At 41.0% G+C, this 19,746-nt stretch overlaps 2 protein-coding genes across 2 annotated transcripts in view; both read left to right on the top strand.

Moving 5' to 3' along the window:
• ERGIC1 (endoplasmic reticulum-golgi intermediate compartment 1) overlaps window positions 1–3,256 on the top strand; it is a 73,781-nt gene extending 70,525 nt beyond the window's left edge. Inside the window, exon 10 of the mRNA XM_080997281.1 lies at window positions 3,086–3,256. Coding sequence (XP_080853407.1) covers window positions 3,086–3,193 — 108 coding nt within the window. The 3' untranslated portion in view covers window positions 3,194–3,256. The remainder of the gene's footprint in view (window positions 1–3,085) is intronic.
• Window positions 3,257–6,903: 3,647 nt separating this feature from the next.
• Window positions 6,904–17,980, top strand: RPL26L1 (ribosomal protein L26 like 1). Its single transcript, XM_080997313.1, has 4 exons — window positions 6,904–7,028; window positions 8,297–8,469; window positions 9,695–9,835; window positions 17,807–17,980. Exons 2-4 carry the CDS (start codon window positions 8,302–8,304, stop codon window positions 17,933–17,935), a joined length of 438 nt encoding a protein of 145 aa, XP_080853439.1. The 5' UTR covers window positions 6,904–7,028; window positions 8,297–8,301; the 3' UTR covers window positions 17,936–17,980.
• Window positions 17,981–19,746: the final 1,766 nt, after the last annotated feature.

Here is a 19,746-nt window from a genome sequence, read left to right on the forward strand (position 1 = left end):
TGTATGCCTGGTCATCTGGGTGCGGCTCTGTGGCATTTTGTGTGTATTTGTTTATAGTAGGAGTGACATAAATGTGCGGACTGGCTGTTTTGGATACAATTTCCATTATTGTTCTTAAGGCACACAAAGGGTTTGTCTTGGTGCACACAAAAGCTGTTAGTAAAATAGCTGGGGAAGGAACAGCGCCACTAAACAAAAGTGTTGTTGTACCCACATATTTGCTGGTTATATTTAAGAGGAATGAGAGTTGTCTACTACTTCTGGATTTATTTTATTTTTATTTATTAAAACATTTATAGACCACACTTTTATAAAAACACAGCAAGGTGATATACAGCATACAAAATTACAATTGGATAAATAAAAACATCAGTAAATACATCAATAAACACTGGTTGGTAAAAATAAATTCACATTGCAAAGGCCTGCCTGAATAACACAAGTTCTTTAAGGAGACATCTAAAAGATGGCAGGGATGAGTCTTGCCAACACTTTACTGGCAGGAAATTCCACCAAAATATGTGTAGCCAAGTACAAAATGGGTAAGATGAGACCATCTGTTGTCCTTTTGAGTAGTGAGCGCTCAGCACCAAGCACTAAAAGATGCATCACTTGTATGCCTTATTTTCTGGAACCAACAAGGCACAGCTGTCTAGACCAAGGGGGTGCATCCACAAAACCTCATTCCTAGCCTCTTTGATGAGAGTTTTTATTTCTCTTAAAGGAGGAGGAGGATTCTGCCTTCCCCTCTCTCAATTGCTGAATGCGTCTACCTTTGATTTTTTTTTAAGTGCATGCAGGGAAGGCAGAGACTAAGCAGATGCCAGGTATGTGTGAGTCATAAGTAATCAGTGGTGCAGAGCCGCACAGATGAATATGTTTTTCTCTGTGTGTGTTTTTCTTGTATTTGCTGCTCTGAAGTCATATTTTCCTGCCCTCAATGCAAAAAGTACATTCCCTCCTCCCTACTTGTGGTATAAAACGTCTTGTGTCAGCTGATCCGCATGGATTGAAATTACCCAACTCATTCTGGTGTCATTCTCCCTGAAAAGTAAGTTTGCATCACTGTAAGAGGAGAACAGGGTGGGGGCAAGGGAAATAACAGAAACAGAGGAGTGATGGTGGAAGCCATACCCATTTCTTTTTTAAAAAAGAAATTCAGTTGTACAGGGGTTTATTTCCTCTGCCTTCTTTGTGGTTTTCAGTTCTGAGAATGTCAGCTGTGCTGCGGAAAATAAATTTACCTAGACTTTTTGTAACTGAAACATCTTCCCATTTTGCTGGGCTCATTGGACACATATACCTAAGTTAAAAATACACATAGAAAGGAGCAATTCCTCTCTCGCTGCTGCTGCTTGCTATTAAAGTCCTGTTTACTCATGCTTCCTAATTCCATTTCAAACTTGGCCACTGTTCTCTTTGTCTGCTGTCCCCTGTGTCACATGCTAATAGATCTATGTGGTGACAAGGGGGCTTGGCTTCCCCTCTGTGAAAGGTTTACAGCTCATTTTATTGATCTGCTTTACAGCCCAATCCTATAATATCTCCTGCTATTAAGTTCATTGGGACTTACTTTCAGGTAATGTGCACAGGATTGCAGTCTCAAAGGAGTAATTCCTTCCTGAATGTCTTGTTTCCCATCTGTCCAAAGTCTATTCTTCTTGAGTTTTACTGTCCCTAGAACATAATCCTTGACCTCCTGTTTCTTTATTTTGAGAATTTCTTGAGCTTTTTTCTCACCGGGATTAACTCTGCTTATATTTTGCTACTCATCCATTTTAAATCTCACTTGTCCTGGGCGGGGAACTGTGGGTATCCCCCATCGGCCATAGCCAGCGTGGCCAAGGGATGGTAAGAGTTGCTGAGGTCCACAGGGAGACTCACCTTCGCCCTCTGTTAAATATAGTGGCTGAAGTGTTGGATTTGCCTTGAAACATAATCATTTCCCCATCATAATCATTTCCCCATTTGGGAAATCTGAAAAAATTCCCAACATCAATCTGCTATGAAGGTGCTTGAGATAAGGACTGTATGGTGCTGTGCACACTAGAAACAGATAACTGATAAGGAAGTTAAGAAGATATGAGGGTTCAGTGTGCAGAAGAAGCCACAGCGTGGTGATTAAGCTCACAAGCTGGAGGAGGAGAGGGCAGAGGGTGAAGAAAGAGCTGTGAGTGTGTGTGGGGGGTGCACTTTCCCCATCCCCTGGGAAAATCAACAAACTTGCTGTACCTGGAACTGTGTGTGGAGAGTGCAGCTGAATGGGACACAGCTGTGGGTGGCCTGAGGAAGTACCATCCACCTTGGGCCTGCCCATAGAAAGCAAGTCTTGAAAGAGAGAGACTAGGGTGATGTCCGCTGTTTCCATGAACTCTTCTCATTGTGAGACGTTTGTGAGAGTTTGTTGGACCCTGGGCGAGAACCAGGAAAGAAATTCATCATAGGATCAGCACACCCGTCGCAAACACATCCAATATACTAATAGTGAATTCATTCTCCAGATGCTGTTCCTAGGGCAGCTTCTAGGAGCCAAAAGTGCCCCCCACCAGAGGTACTACCCCTCCCCTAACACCCCATGGTGGACTAGGTGGGCCATTTTGCCTGATCCAGCAGGCTCACCTTATGTTCTTATGACAAAAGTTAAAGGGTAGAAAACGGAGGATTGAGCCAAGAGTAGTGAGGATTTGTTTAGGGGTGTGATAACTAATAACAAGGTCATCCTTTTTTTGTCATGGTATTTATGAATAGGCTGTGGATCTGAATGTGGGAAATGGGGTTCTACTTCTTGCTCAGCTCTCTGAATGAACTTACACTTAGCTTTAGGTCTCTTCCTAGCTCGGTCAGTAGAGCATGAGACTGTTAATCTCAGGGTTGTGGGTTTGAGACCCACGTTGGGCAAAAGGCTCCTGCATTGCAGGCAGTTGGACTAGATGGCCCTCGTGGTGCCTTCCAACTCTGCAGTTCTACGATTCTATAGGCTGCCTGAAAATAGCTAAATGGAAACCAAGGAGGACCTCTGTACGCTTGAGGACCAAATTGATCTTCCCTACACCAACCTGTTTTTTTGTTTCTTTCAACATGTCAGATTTGTGCCATCGTTGGAGGAACCTTCACAGTGGCTGGGATTCTTGATTCCTGTATTTTCACTGCCTCTGAAGCCTGGAAGAAGATCCAGCTAGGGAAGATGCAGTAACAAAGCAACTCTCCTCCAGGTCCTGTGAGAAGAAGCAAAGAATAAAAACGTCACTGCTATCCATTTTCCTCCTTTGTATCGTTTTCCATTGGTACATGCCACTTTAATTAGTTAATTGAAGACTTTGTAAAAGAGCAAACAAATCTAGTAGAGCAATCCTAACAAGGGGCTGGGGAGGTATGGAGCAGAGGACCCACCCGGTGTTACATCCAAAGATCGACCAGCCCTGAAACACACCTTTGGGGCTTTCTATGCCCTACTGCAATCGAAAGTACTGTCAGTGGGAGATGACCAGCTGCCTGGCATAGCTTGGAACTCAGCTATGGCAGAGCCCCCCCAGCAACACTCCTCTCTGCTGGCAAAAGCCACTGGTGAGGAATCTATGCAGCATTCTAGACCTCTCCCGCTACTCTGCCAGCCATCAAAATGTAAGGTTCAGATTGCACTCTGTGTGTCTTGAAAGATGGCAGCATTGACAGGTGGGTGGGGCTTCCTACACTACATCCTCTGAAAATGATTTTTGTTGTAAAACCAAATCCTATGGATCTGACTAGTATAATTATTTTTAAATTCTCACAGGTGCTGGTCAAGGCGAAAACTAATTATGCAAAGTAGATTTTTCTTTTCAGTCAAAATGGACAATCATGTTGTCTTTGACAAAAATTGTGCATGAAAAACCCTAGCCTGGATATTGAGATCATTCTGAACAACAGTAAAATAGAACAATATATTTCTGTTAATCTTCCGGATGTTAAAATGGTTTCTCTTCTTTTCAGAAACTGAACAGTGTTAGCATTTATAGATGGCATAAGGCAGCAGGACAAAAGCAGAACGAATGAATTGAGAACTGCAATATGCAGCAGAAGATGATTATCGCTATTGCTGCATTTTTTTGTTACTTCCTTCTGCCTTTTGAAGCATTTACTACCCCACCTGCCCAGGTTAGAATGTCTGGATTGAAAGAGGAGAGAATGAGGCACTCCAGTAACCTGGATGGATGAGCATAATTTTGAAAGACACAGATGCCAAGAACATAGGACTTGGCCCTCAGTGTGTGGAATCCAAATCCCTGTACATATTTTTCAATTGTTTGCTTATCTTTAAAATTATTTTAGATTGCCAACATTTGCCAAGGAGGATAGGTACAGCCCTGTAAAAAACGAGACAAGGTTGCAGCACAGATGTTTTCTACAGGTGCATTTCAATCTTAAGTATAAAACAATTGTTTGTGTGTGCCTGCAATGATTGGGGGAAAGGCAGAAATACTGCTAGTAGTAGTTTTTAATATGCTGTTGACATTGAGAACTACAGCAAGATCTATAATTTCAATAGACCTCAAATAGTCCTTTGATATATGAATCAAGTGATAATTAGTTGCATGCTTTGTACATTTTATATCACCTAGATATGAATGCACATTGGCTGTGTGTTCTCTAGGTTCTGCTGCACTTCTTAAAATAAACACTAAGAATTTCCATGTTACAGTTTGGGGGAGGGTATTTTGTTGCTGGAATAATGCGTGATCTTTTAAGGGTGACCTTTGAAAAATGTGGAAGTGTCATATCAAGACACTGTGACTAAATGACACAAATCTGCACATATTTACTTGGAAGTAAGTCTAATTGAATTCTATGGAGTTTACTTTTAGGTAAAAGGATACAGAATTACAGCAGGGATGGTGAATCTTAGACCCTCCAGGTGTTATTCGGCTACAACTCACATCATCCCTGACCACTAGCCATCTCTTTGGTGGTGGTGGTGGGGAGGGAGCCTGACCCAGGCCATGCCATTTGGTAGGGGATTTCATCTGATATTGGCAGCCGTGCCTAGCAGCACCGCCACCTGGCCAGCCCTGCTGTCAACCTGCCAAGGCTCTTCACATCCTCCCTTCCTAGAGGGGAGGCAAGGAGCTGGAAGAGCCTTACCGCTGCTGCTGCTGCTGCTGCTGCTTTCAGTGTGGTGGCACCACCACCACAACAAAAACTAAGCCAGGGGAGGGGCTGCCATGGCCACCATCACCAGGAAGAGGAAAAGGGGCAAGGTGAGGGCAACAAGGGGCCCCACATCGTGATTTGTCACAGGTCCCACACCCCCCTATAGTGGGTTCACCTGGCTGGAGCTGACAAAAGTCCATCTGGAGGGCCACAGGTTACATCCCCCCACCCCTGGGATTACAGCCTTCATCTGCCCAGTATGTCTGTGTGAAAATTTCACTCTGCTATGGTGTTGGAAAGATAGCAAATTTTCTCTGATTGCAATTCTCACTGATTCCCCCCCTCAACAGCCCTTTCTTCAGTGATTTTGAATCCTTCATGCTTTTACAATGTTGATAAAACATCTTTAGAATTCCCCCTATCTTTCTTACGAAATGATTTGTTATATTGGTGTAAAACTGGATCTTGTAACTTCCTGTATCTTGTTTAATATTTGGATGGATTTTATACATTTTTTTTCCATTTGCAAAAATCAAATTGAAAATAATGCATGAGTGTTCATTTCTGTCTCCCTGTGCCTTTCTTACATGGATACGAGGTTGGGTTTTTCTGAGGAGGAAAGTGTACTGTACCACTTTTCATCCAAATGCCACTTTTAAACTCCCCCCCCCCCCAATTCCACCAGCCCCTTCAAGTCTCTTCTGCTCTCACCAGAGGCCTAAAATTGCGACGCATGGAAAGAACCTTCTTCCCCACCCCCCGCCTGCCCCATGTCATTTATTACAGACATGTGCCCCCTCCTTCCGGCCCCACTGTCCTTCCCTATCCCTGCCTGTTGAACCAGCCAATGTTTACAGTGCAATGATCAGGACATAAGAAGAGCCTGCTGGATCAGGCCAATGACACATCTAGTCCAGCATCCTGCCCTCTCAGTGGCCATGCCAGTGGGGAAACGACTGGGCCAAACATGGGCACAAGAGCACTTTCCCCTCCCGAGCTTTCTAGCAACTGATATTTGGAGGATTGCTGCCTCCAACTGTGGAGGATGATGGACTAGTGTAAATACAGTTATGGAGAAACGGTATCAAACCAAAGCAATCCTTTTTTAATTGTGGCTACGGATCTCAAGACCAGAAGTGCCCTGGACCTCTGTGAGGGCCTGCTGGAACCAAATTCACAAATTCATCACAGGCTGTCCAGATGCAGAAAGAGGGCAAGGGCTCCTGCCTGCCCCTCCAATAGTTGTGCAGAAGAGGCAATACTACTGTTAGGTGTACTTTCTCATTGCAAGCTGCGGAGGCTGAAATCTTCCCTGGAGACTTACTTATATGGAAAGGAGCTTTTGTTCTCTTTTTGCATCTGGCCATCTCGTAGCTGCGAGGACAGCAACCACGGGCGAGGTGTGGGGCTCCTTTAAAAGTGTATGGGACGGCGGCTGCTTCAAGTGTGCAAAGATGGCAGGAGAAGAAAATGTTTAGAAATCAAAGCGAGCGCATATGAATACGCCACGCTGCTGGCGGGACATTTATCCGCTGGTCTCACTAGTTTTCTGTCCCCTGGCGGAAAGCGGGCTCAGCCCAGGAGCGGGACAGCCCTCGCATTCCCTACAGCAGCGGACTTCAGGGTCTCCCTCCGCGCGCCTCGCTTCTCCTCCGGACTGCAAAGCTCCGCTCGCTCGAGGCATGGCAGTCAAAGCAAGCAGCGCCCAGCGCCCTGCATCAGCTCCTGCTGCAGTTTCCCCCGAAGGACGCGCGGGGGCGCAGACCGTTCCTCCTGCGCTTCCGTTTTGTCGACGTTTCTCGGAAGCGGGTGGCGTTCTCGCGAGAGCTGAGCTCTCACCAGCACCGGCGGAAGTAGAATCAACCTCTCTTTCCGGGCGGCCATAGCCGAGGCAGCAGCGGGTAAGAATGGAAGGAGGATTGTAATCTGTTATCATCTGCCCACTGACGGCCGAGACCCCGTTGCAGTTTACCGGGGAGCATGCGGGGTGGAGGGGGCGTCGCGGTGGTTCCTATATTTGAGGCGGGAGGAACCGGTTTCTCCGTCGGATCTGCTCACCTCTTTCCGTGGCCGGTTTGGGGCCTGGGAATGCCTGGCAGTGGTGCGCTTCGCCCCATAATGCTCTCCGGTGGAAGTGCTGTCTGAGGAGGGCATGGGAGGGAGAAAGTGGATAGAAGGCCTGACGATGGAACGCATTCCCAGGTTATGGGGACACAGACGGCTGGAGTACTTTCTTTTCATCTGTTGCGCGGCTTCCTATATCCAGTAGTACGAGTTGGAGGGTCTGGATGCTTTCCCTTCCGCATAATGCGTAGCCACATCTCCCAGCGTCAGGCTGATAGGAGTTGGAATCCAACGTCTGTAGGATCGCAAATTACCTAACTGCTGATCCAACCTGATAAAGCTGTTCCGTGTATGTCTTTGAGCCTCACTTTTCATACTACTGCTTATGTTCTCTCAGCGTTTTACTGGGGTATTGAGATGTTTAATTTTACTCCATCCCCGTCTCTTGGGAATCTGCTGCTTGTCCCAATTATTTTAGTGTTGTAGCTGCCACTGTTAAAAATCCTATGCACACTTTTTTGGGCATAATGAACACTGAACATAGCAAGAATTATTTCTCCTGATACACATTGCTACTGGTTTCAATTCAGATGAGCAACTTGAACTTTTATTGCATGAGCATGAATATAATAGTAGAGCAGACATTGATTTTATCGTGGCCAGAATATACTCAATAATGACTAAGCCAGAATGCTCCTATACCAAATAAATTATTATCTGGGCCTTAAGAAATATTGCGCTGAAAGCTTATAACTCCAGTGCTGTGAAAGAAACATTTTACAGGACATTAATAGAGTCCAAGTTATAACTGAGCTTTATATATGTCTTGTAAGCCTGACATTCCAGTGTCAGGCTCACAACCCTGCACCCCCACAGCTCCAAATGTCTCAGACTTGCTTCTCTTAACTTTCTCAGGATATATCCAAAGTGCAAAAGTATCTTTGAGACCTTGGCTGCTAACATGTTTTTTAGTTTGGGGGCACTCGTTTCCAATTATTACATTTTTTTGCTAAATACTGTTTTATTGAGGAATGATTGGTAGTCGTTTTTCCTTGCTAGACTTCAGTGTGAATAATTTGGTGTGCATATTTTTTCCCTCCTCTAGTCAAAATGAAGTTCAATCCGTTTGTGACCTCAGACCGCAGCAAGAACCGCAAACGGCACTTCAATGCGCCATCTCACATTCGCAGGAAGATCATGTCTTCTCCCCTTTCCAAGGAGTTGAGGCAGAAATACAATGTCCGTTCTATGCCCATCCGAAAGGATGACGAAGTCCAAGTATGTGTTTTGAGTTATTGATTTCTTCTGCGAAGAATAATGGTTTTGTTTTCAACTAATAAAGGCAATAGACGTCAGCAAGATAAATGGTTAGTTTTGAAAACAATATCTAAGCAACATTTTGTGGGTTTCCTTATGCATCAAATACCAAATTCTAAACTGCATGGAGATCAGGCCTCGTTCACTCAAGCAGCAATTTTAGGTGGTCACCTTTAATGCAATGTGTGGGTGCTGTCCCACATAAGAAGCTGTTTTATGCCAGTGTGTGGAAGCAAAAACAGCAAGTGTGCCTGCGGCATTTCAGATCAAGTGTGGTTTGGCTGATTGCCATACTATCAGAGCCCTTTAATTTCAATCAATTAAAATTGTGTAAGAGTCATGTCATGCAAACACATTTCTGCACTCTTCCTACCGCTTTTTTCCTGATTTGTAGTGATGTCCAAATAGGTCAAACAATGCTTAGTGAAAACCAGAATTGGAAACTGGTATGCAAACAAACTTCAAACTAGAATTTCATTGTTTAGCATTAGCATTCATTGTTTGTGCCAGCCATAGTTTGCCAGATTTGGATGTCATGGTGGACCTATTACTTGCAACCAGGAAGAGGGAAATTAGCCAACATCGGGAAGAGGAAGGTGGCTGTGTTCCCATGGTACAATCCCAATGTCTGGTTTTTACAATCTGGAACTGTGATCTGAAGTGAACCCCCAGGAGAAGAAAACTAACATAGTAGCATTGTGCTATGGAAAAAGAGCATAGAACGAAAGGCATCTTAATCATCCGAGCTGTCTCCTTGTCTTTGGGATGAAGGTCAGTTATGACAACTTTATCCTCATAGGAATGGGAGGAATTGCTGGAACACTGGGAGTAATGCACAAGCAAGTCAATGAAGGTTTTAAGATTGCCTTCCAGCATATGGCTGGAAATGGTGCTTTTTTGGTGTGCAGATTTATTTCTGTTCGAGTGAAAAAACAAATTCAGTTTTCAGATTAGCAATGTCTTGTGGGTGCTTGCAATAAAAACTTTTTAGCATAGTAAATATTTAATATTGTATCAGTCTTATTGTCCCTGAATCTAGTTTCCTGCCTGGCCTGTGTAAGAGAAAGTATTTCCTCTTTATTTAATCCAATGCTTAGTGCATGAAATTCTCTGCTGTAGAAAGGTGATTATGATACTGTGTATAACAATGATACCTGAGAATATTAAATATTTTTTGTATTTGTAGGTCGTCCGGGGTCATTACAAAGGGCAGCAGATCGGCAAGGTAGTCCAGGTATACAGAAAGAAGTATGTCATCTACATTGAACGCGTACAGCGTGAGAAAGCCAATGGCACAACTGTACACGTCGGCATTCACCCTAGCAAGGTAATCTTGGCTGAGATGGTATTCAAGGGAAATGCTCATGTTTCTTGAATTATTCTGTTAAATAGAGTGCAATCCTGGTAGCTGTAGATAACTGGCGTTACTTAGTTCTGCAATCAGAACTCTCTTGTTTCCCCAACAGCAGTTGTTAAACATGCATGATCATCAAGAAAAAGAGGCACTTCAGGAGACCAAAACTTGGAACAATCCAAGGAACTTTTTAAAAAAACAAAAACTTTCATATGTGGTGGTTAAATAATGTAATCCATAGAAAAGTAGCTGTCCCTTTATATTAACACTTTACAAATAGTTTATATATACAGTCGTACCTTGGAAGTTGAACAGCTTAGTTTCCGAACGTTTTGGCTCCTGAATGTCACAAATCCTGAAGTGACTGTTCTGGTTTGCGAACTATTATTGGAAGCTGAACGTCCGTCAGGGCTTTTGCGGCTTCTGATTGGCGGCAGGAGCTTCCTGCAGTCAATCAGAAGCTGTGCTTCAGTTTTTGAATGTTTTGGAAGTCGAATGGACTTCCGGAACAGATTCTGTTCAGCTTCCAAGGTACAACGGTACTTCATTTAGTGATTATAATGTTTAAGTCTATAGCGTTATGAAAAAATAGAGAATCATAATTGAGAGAACAAGGCATCTGACCTAGCCCAAGTTACAAACTTTACAAAGTTCCTGGGATATTAGAATTTTGATAACTAATTATAGAAAGTATAAATTTCAGTCAAAGATTAATGAAGCTTATTAGAGCATATGCAGAGGCGTGATATAAAGCAGGCATATATCAAGGATTGTCTAGTATATGCTAAACCAGGAAAGACACAAGTAGCGTAGGATGAAAATCAGCTTCAGCAGACTGGTTTTTAACTTCTAGCAGTGCTGATTGGGGGTTGTGTGGAAGTTTTGGAACTTAAGACTTTCTGGCTCTTCAAGTTTGCTCTTGTTAATATGTTGAACATGTTTAGAACAAATAAAAGCATGTTAACTGTTCCTCTTGAAAATCAGGGTAATTGCTGTGCTTTCTCAATATTTACTGATTGGGATTGTTGATTGCTCCAAAGCATAGTGCAGATGATGAGGTGCATCTGGGGCAAAAGCAGAAGTTCCATGGCAGTAACACAGTCCAGTATAGTCTGCTCTGTCTCTGCATGACAGAATACCTCCTGATTCTTGTGTGGACAGGGACTGCATGAACTCACTCCAGATACGCTGTTCCTGGAATATTTTATTTATTTATTTATTTTTTATAATTATTCAAATTTTCAGATTACAGAAAAAGAAAAAAGTAAAAAAAGAAAAACAAATCACGTACATCCTACAAGAAAAACACACAATACAAAGAAAAATACACAAGACAGAAAATCACAGTAAACGATAACAAAAGAAAAATTCAACTTAAACCATTAAAACCGTTTTCCCATTTACTTATTTCCGTGACTTCCTCTCACTTCTCTGCTTTGTATTCTAATTCAAATCGTATCTCCAGCAAATCCTTCTAACCTTCTTTTCATTTGCTTATTTTAACATTCAAAGATATTTAATTCTCCTCTATCTTTTATTTTACACTTCATATTTACTTATTCCATTATACTCTGTCTGCCAATACGGTCTAATATTCTTCTCCAACCTTTTCTAACATTCTTTTATATTACAGTATTTCTGAAGATATGTTTTAAATTTTTTCCAATCTTCTTCCATCGACCCTTCTTCTTGATCTTGAATTCTGCCGGTCATCTCAGCCAGTTCCATATAGTCTATCACTTTTCTCTGCCATTCTTCTCGGGTAGGCAATTCTTGTGTCTTCCAGTATTTCCCAATGAGTATTCTTGCTGCTGCTGTCGCATACATAAAAAAATTCCTGTCTTCCCTTCGCACCAATTGACCGACCATGCCCAAGAGGAAGGCCTCTGGTTTCTTCAAGAAAGTATATTTCAATACCTTTTTTAATTCATTATATATCATTTCCCAGAAGGCCTTGATCTTTGGGCACGTCCACCAAAGGTGGAAGAAAGTACCTTCATTTTCTTTACATTTCCAACATTTATTATCAGGCAGATGATAAATTTTTGCTAGCTTGACTGGGGTTAAGTACCACCTGTAAATCATTTTCATTATATTTTCTCTTAAGGCGTTACAGGCCGTAAATTTCATACCTGTGGTCCATAACCGTTCCCCGTCAGCAAACATAATGTTATGCCCAACATCTTGCGCCCATTTAATCATAGCAGATTTGACTATTTCATCCTGTGTATTCCATTTCAACAGCAGATTATACATTCTTGACAGATTTTTAGTTTTAGGCTCTAACAATTCCGTTTCCAGTTTAGATTTTTCCTCCTGGAAACCAATCTTTTTGTCTAAATTAAAAACCTCCCTTATTTGATAATAATGCAGCCAATCTCGAACTTTAGTTTTTAATTTGTCGAAGCTCTGCAATTTTAGTTTATCACCAGCTTGTTCTAAAATTTCACAATATTTTGGCCAGTTTATCTCCATATTAGTTTTTTTCAATGCCTTTGCCTCCATTGGTGACAGCCACCTTGGTGTTTTACTTTCCAACAAATCCTTATATCTCACCCAAACATTAAACAATGCTTTCCTAACAATATGATTCTTAAAGGCCTTATGCGCTTTAACTTTGTCATACCATAGATATGCATGCCATCCGAAAACATTATCAAAACCTTCTAGATCCAAAATGTCCACATTTTCAAGAAGTAGCCAATCTTTCAGCCAGCAAAAAGCGGCTGATTCATAGTAAAGTTTAAGATCTGGCAGGGCAAATCCCCCTCTTTCCTTCGCATCTGTTAATATCTTAAATTTTATTCTAGGTTTTTTGCCCTGCCAGATAAATTTGGAAATGTCTCTTTGCCACCTCTTGAAACAGTCCATTTTGTCCACAATTTGTAATGTTTGAAACAAAAACAACATTCTAGGCAATACATTCATCTTTATCGCTGCAATTCGGCCTAACAATGATAACTTCAATTTTGACCATATTTCTAAATCCTTCTTCACCTCTGACCAACATTTTTCATAATTATCTTTAAACAGATTCACATTTTTGGCAGTCATATTTACCCCTAAATATTTCACTTTATTAACAATTGTTAATCCTGTCTCTTTCTGAAACCTCTCCTTCTCTATCTCTGTAAGATTTTTCTCTAATACCTTGGTTTTCATCTTGTTTAATTTAAAACCTGCTACTTGACCAAATTCTTGGATTAATTGTAACACTCTTTTTGTACTAGCTTCTGGCTCCTGTAATGTCAAAACTAAATCATCGGCAAAAGCTTTCAATTTGTACTGTTTAGCTCCGAGTTGTATACCTTTAACCAATTGGTCTTTTCTAATCATATTGAGCAAAACCTCGAGGACCGATATAGAAAGCAATGGGGAGATTGGGCAACCCTGTCTTGTTCCTTTCTCTATCTTAAATTCTTCTGTAACTACATTGTTCACAATAAGCTTAGCTTTTTGTTCCGAATAAATTGCACTTATACCATTTTCGAAACTTTGACCTACCCCCATCCCCTGCAAGTTTTTCTTCATAAAACTCCAAGAAATATTGTCAAACGCTTTCTCTGCATCTACAAATATTAAAACAGCTTTAGTATTGATATTAACTTGCAATTTTTCCAAAATATCAATGATGTTCCTAGTATTGTCTGACAAATGTCTCCCAGGGAGAAAGCCCGCCTGGTCTTTATGAATCTCTTTTACCAATACATTTTTTAATCTTTTAGCCATAATTTCGGCAAAAATTTTGTAATCCACATTTAGTAGGGATATGGGACGGTAGTTCTTCATCTGTGTCTTCTCCCCTTCGGTTTTTGGTATAAGTGTAATATATGCTTCTTTCCACGACTCGGGTGCTTTTCCTCCCCGTAGTATTTCATTGCAAAGTTCTTTCAACGGTTGCAGTAGCCATTCTTTCAGAGTTTTATAGTACTTTGCAGTTAGTCCATCCGGCCCTGGAGATTTGCCCAATTTCATATTCTGAATGGCTCCTTCCACTTCTTGGTCAGATATTGTAGAGTTCAATATTGATTTACTATCTTGAGATATTTTTTGTAATCCATTATTTTCCAGAAATCGGTCAATGTCTAGTTCTTTCTGAGTCTCCTGCGTATATAACTGTTTAAAGTACTTCTGAAAGCACTTCCGAATCTCTCCAGGATTCTGTATATTCTTCCCTTCTACAACCAAGTTCGTAATCGTATTCAGCTTTTGTCTTTTTTTCATTTGCCAAGCCAATAACTTCCCACATTTATTTGCCGATTCAAAAGTCTTTTGTTTCATCTGTTTGATCTTCCATTCTATCTCCTGATTCATCAATTTCATATATTGTACTTGATATAGCTTTATCTCTTTTAAAATCTCCTGTGAGTTCGGTTTCGCTCTCAGTCTTTTTTCTCCATCTTTAATTTTTTCCAAGATTTTTTCTCTCTTCTCATTTTGATATCTTTTCCTAATTGCATTTTGTTGTATCAAAAATCCTCTCATGACCGCTTTGCTGGCATCCCAAATCACTCTTTTTTCTGTCATAGTATTCAAATTTATCTCAAAATAGTCTCTCAAATTCTTCTGAGCCTTTTAAATAATTTCCTCATTCCTAAATAAGGAGTCATTCATCCTCCATCTAAAGGCCCCAATTGGCGTTGATATCATTTCAATCTTTACTGGATTATGGTCAGAGCAAATTTTCGGGCAAATCACCGCTTTTTTAATTTTAGGGGCCAGTCCTCTAGTTGTCCAGATTTGGTCTATTCTTGTCCATGTCATGTTTGCTTCAGAGAAGAAGGTTCCTTCTCTTTCCATGTTCCTGGAATATTTTAACTGATTGATTCCATTTTCCCTAAGATTTGGGAAAGTACAAATTGTGCCATCATTGTGCCAATGCTTGTTCTTCCATAGCAATGGCATCAAAGAAGTTCACTTTTTTCATCTCATTCAGATTCCATGATGAGAGACTGGATGCTGTTGGGTCTGTTATAGCATTGAATTCAGACAAGATTTGAGAGAGTGATTGTTGGAAGGCCATATTGCCTGGAAGGGCACTGATGGCCTTGGCTATGATGCTTTGATAAAATAAGTAGCTATCATCTACACATTTATATCAGTGGTGCAGGGATTTTACTGGTTTCTGTTGTCATAATTTGAAGTGCTGATTTTGACATCTAAAACACTTTGTACATGGGCAGTGTGTACCTTGGAAATCTGCCTTTCTTCCTTTGCTTGATGGAGAGTTAGTGAAGAGCCACTTTCGTTCCCCCCAATACATGGGAAAAATACAGACAGTGAGGACATTGTCATGCTTATTGTCTGCATTCCACTTTTGGAATGTGAAATCAGTTTTGTTGTCAGAAATAGGGTGGTGATCAAGGGTTGTGGGATGTATCATTATGCTTGTCAGACATGAAATTAATTTTCTTCAAAGAAAAAGCTGGCATGTTTATCACGCCTTGGTGAAATAGTTTGGGGGGAAATTAATAAGGAAAAAAAGTGAGACATATGTGCATTGTTCCTTTGGCAATAAGACACTTTGCATCACATTGAATGAAGTTTTAAGGCTTCGCTACAATTTAGATAAAAGTTGTTGTGGTATAGTGAGCCAGTGGGCTAGGGACTGGGAAACAGAATCCCGCTTAACCCTGAAGCTCAATTGGGTGACATTGGGCCTAACTTAGGTGGGTTACAAATACGTTTGTTATCCTTTGGAGGCCTTACTCAAAGCAGCCACCATATATTGTATCTTGGCTGAAGCTTCTTCTTGCTCAGAAACAAGATTAGCTCTATGTATGTTATGCCAGTAAGAGTAGGATTTATTTTGAGAAAATTTAAACTGAGACTAGCACATAGCAAAAAGCTGACATTAGTGCCCTGTTACTGTGTGCTGGTATTCTTGCATGCTGTAAAGTGAAGTAGGTAAGTCTTCCAGATGTTTTCTCACATGAATATTGCCTTCTACCCAGTAACAGAGAAGTTCTTAAATGAGCTCTCCTAGTTCTGAAATTTGGCCTCTGCTCATAAAGCTCAATCCAGCCCTCCCATTTTCCAGTTTCCCTCCACTTACCTCTTTCCACATTTGCAAATTTACCAAGTTGCAAGGTTAGACAGTGTGGGGGAGAGAAGGAAAAAACCCGTTGAGATTAAAGCCCAAAACTGTTTCCTCTGTGACTCATCTAGTAGAAGGAATAAAAATGAATAATTGTTAGGGTTCCTATAATTTTTAGGAACTAGAGAGTTCAAACATACTCAGAAGCAAATCCTCTTGGCTGCCATTTTCCCTCTTCTCTTCCGTCTCCCTCCACCATGCTGCTTGATGAGCCTAGCCAATGATACTGGCATACAAGAGAGCTGGAAGTGGTGGAGGAACTACCACCAAGTTGGAGAATTATTGGAAGAAGCCTGTATTTTTTCTGAGAATTCCTCAAAAATACTATTAAAATTGCCATACCAAGTAAGGATAAGCAGTGCTTGCATACTTCCAATTTGTAGATACTTGAGGATGAACTATTAGAACTTTTATACTGAGTCATTAGACCAGAAACAATGCTTGCTACTGTTTTTACTGCTTAGGTATCAGTACTGCAGTGTTATTACTCTAATCAAATTAGATGGAAAAATATCATCTGCATCTGAGTGGTGGGATGAAGCTAATCCCAAGCACCAATTAGGGTATTCGTGCATAATAACCAAATGTTACCTGAGGCCATTATGTTACTGTTGCTTGGATAAATTCCGGCTTCTGCAGCTTGAGAATGGGATGCTTGTGATGGATGTGCTCTCAGACAGAAGGTGGTTCGTTTTTCAGGGATTGTTTGGGCCTCTGCTAAATTAACCCTTATTAATCCCTGACAGTTTTGCTGATTCTACATTGTTACGCTGGTTGTCTGGTCACATACTGTTTACTGACTGCCTTTTTGGTCAGATATTCCTGGGAGCCTAATGCTGATATGACCAGATAATTGGCTTGCTCCCTGTTTAGTACAATTGCCTTTAAAAACCAACATTTCTTCTTAATGTTGTTGCTTTGCTTCAGTGCTCAGGAGATTTCATTTTTAAGCCATGTTTCTTGTTTTACAATAACCATAGTGCATAATTCTGCTCACCATAGTTGCCGTAGCAGTAGTGATGAGCCCTAGCTTTGTTCTTGACATTGGAATTAGGGAATGGGTAGGTTGGGATATCACCCTGAGTTTTGTTGTGGTTCTTTAGATGTTTCAAGCATAACATGACAAACAAAAGCCTCAGTCCTTTGCTTGAGTTTGGAGCTGGAGCGACTGTTCCAAATTGGAACTTTGGAAGTGCTTATGGGTTCCCCCAGTCCACTTTCAAACTCCCAAGTGACATTAATTGAGTTTCAGATGCGCAATGTGACTGTCATAACTGCATGAGTTGTCATAATACTGAAATTATTCAACCCTTTTCTCCTTTCCATCAAATTCAGGAGTGACAGTGAACATTCTGCCCAAGTGTCTGGTGTCAGTAATGGTCTGGATAAGGACTAATAAACTGAGGGTCAATCCAGACAATTGGTCGTATAGGGTGGTTTCATGAACAGGAGAAGTGGTCTTTGGCCTCTTTGGAATAGATTGCATTTCCTTTAAGGATCACACTTGTCACTTGGGAGTGGAATTAATGTATGGCAGCTAGGTTGTTAATGCCATTCAGCAATTTTCAGTTAACAGTCCCTGTTTTCTAGTTACGGTAGTTACAAATCAAAGCGCTCAGAAGAGAGCCTTTGCTGTGCTGGTGTCCTGTTTGTGAAATTCCCTCTCTGAAGACACTGGCTGGTTATTTATCTTTGTTCTTGAGTTGTTCTACTGTAGACTTGATAGATTTGGGGGGAAAGTTTTATTTTTCATACTTTGTTTTTGTTCTCTGAGTTGTATTGACAAGTTTTTTGAGCAGAAAGATGGGATATAAATATTGTAATAAAATTTTATTTTGACTCCCTAGGTGGTGATTACAAAACTAAAGCTGGACAAGGATCGTAAGAAAATATTGGAACGTAAAGCAAAGTCTCGCCAAGTTGGCAAAGAGAAAGGAAAGTACAAGGAGGAAACAATAGAGAAGATGCAAGAGTAAAATGGACTCTTTTGTGAAACCCATTAAAGTTTCAATAAAATCTAACCTGCAAGTGTTCTCATTTTGTATCTTAACATAAGACAGAGACAGCAACAGCATTAGGTAAGAATTGGCCTTCCTCTGCCAGCAGGAATTACGGAGCAAGATATCGAGCAGATTTTCCTAGGCAGGGAATTCAAATTTTACTCAGCATCTGTTTTGATCTTGCCTCTAAAAATAGATGTATTCACTGCAGAAAATGTTGAATGGATAGTCATGCCTGAATCATATTTCTCATTAAGAACATCTGAAACAGTCAAATAGCTGTGGTCACATGCAAGCTCTAAGTCCAATTAAATGCAAAAATGGATTATTTTAAAAAGAATACAGCTTACCACTACAATAAAAAAAGCAGGGACACTCATGCGGAGTCCAATGGTTCAGTTTAGGGAGAAGCTAATAAATTACAGGCTTTTTGGCCTAGCAGCAATTCTGAATTAAATGGTGTCTATTAGAGTTATTAAGCATATGGAAAAACTGGTCTTATTGAGGAAGGGATTTGCATGCTTGAGACAGATTATAATAGGTATTTAGTTATATTGTTACCTTTAAAAATCATTTGTCAGTAGGCCTGGCCCTGGAGGGTGTAAAGAAGGCTTATAACAAAGGTTCTCAAGTAAAAACAACGGTTGCATGGAACCTCTTGGTTAAACAGCAGGAAACAATGGGGAGGAATAAATTGATAGTTTTCATAACAATGAGAAGCAGTGTGATCCCCCACTTTATAAATTATTCATATATGATTGGAGTTTGTGTTGAGCTGTAAGTTTTGGGAGAATACCAAGTGATTCAGGATACAAACAACTTTCCAGCCGGAGTGAATGGGCAGCAAAATGGCAGATGACATTCAGTATAAGCAAGCATAAACTGACACAAACTGGAACAACAACAGCAAAACCACAACCCCTTCACTTACATGTTGAAGGCTCTACTAGCTGCAGTTAGCTAGAGAATTATCTTGGTCGTGGTGGATAGCTCAGTGAAAACCTTGTAGCAACACACATGATAGAAGGTTCAGGGGGTGTCAGAGAATTCCACGCATGCAATCCAATTGGTGCCTTGTGTTCACAGAAGGGCCTTTGAACTGGTAACCAGACATTGGGGATTCTATTACCGTTATTTGCACTGCCTAAATATATTCTAAAACTGGGAAAAGTGAAACCAAAATGATGCACCTGGACAAGAAAGCTAAATACTTGGGTTTTTTAATTGAGGGGTGAGGATTGCATCATTTTGTAAATTGGACATAGTAGGGCAAAAATTGATAAACTGTCCTACTAACTAAAATCCACAGTGGCCCAATGAAATAAATTGCAAATTAAGACAAACCCTAAGAATGAAAATCAACTTCTTGGGAGTTATGTTTAGCCTGGAGAAGAGACTTAGAGATGCTATGATGATAGCCATATTCAAATATCTAAAGGGCTGTCACAAGTTTGAATGGATTCAAATTACAAGAAAGGAGATTCTGACTAAGCATTAGGACGAGCTATTTGACCGTGGAACGGACTCGGAAGGTGGTAGATTCCTCTTTTTAAATAGGTTGGAGGGCCATCTGTCAGGGATTCTTTGGTTGTGATTCCTGCACTGCAGGGGGTTTGAGTAGATTACTCTTGGGATCCCTTTCGACTCAACAATTCTGAGATTCCTTTAAAAGCAGGAGGTCTTCCGAGCAGATTTGTTTAGAGTAGTGTTAAATTTGAGCGACCTTGCAACGAACGAGACGCTAGGCATGGGTGATAACAAGGCACAGCACTGGGGCGGGAGGGAGG

Source organism: Podarcis pityusensis, assembly GCF_964106645.2.
Source record: "Podarcis pityusensis genome assembly, chromosome: 2".
In the NCBI taxonomy this organism is placed as follows: Eukaryota; Metazoa; Chordata; class Lepidosauria; order Squamata; family Lacertidae; genus Podarcis; species Podarcis pityusensis.

Excerpts from the sequence above, each read along its gene's own strand:
- RPL26L1 (XM_080997313.1), top strand. The coding sequence starts at position 8,302 with ATGAAGTTCAATCCGTTTGTGACCTCAGACCGCAGCAAGAACCGCAAA. Across the intron at positions 8,470-9,694 it reads GAAAGGATGACGAAGTCCAA|GTCGTCCGGGGTCATTACAA; the intron begins GTATGTGTTTTG and ends TTGTATTTGTAG. Across the intron at positions 9,836-17,806 it reads TCGGCATTCACCCTAGCAAG|GTGGTGATTACAAAACTAAA; the intron begins GTAATCTTGGCT and ends TTGACTCCCTAG.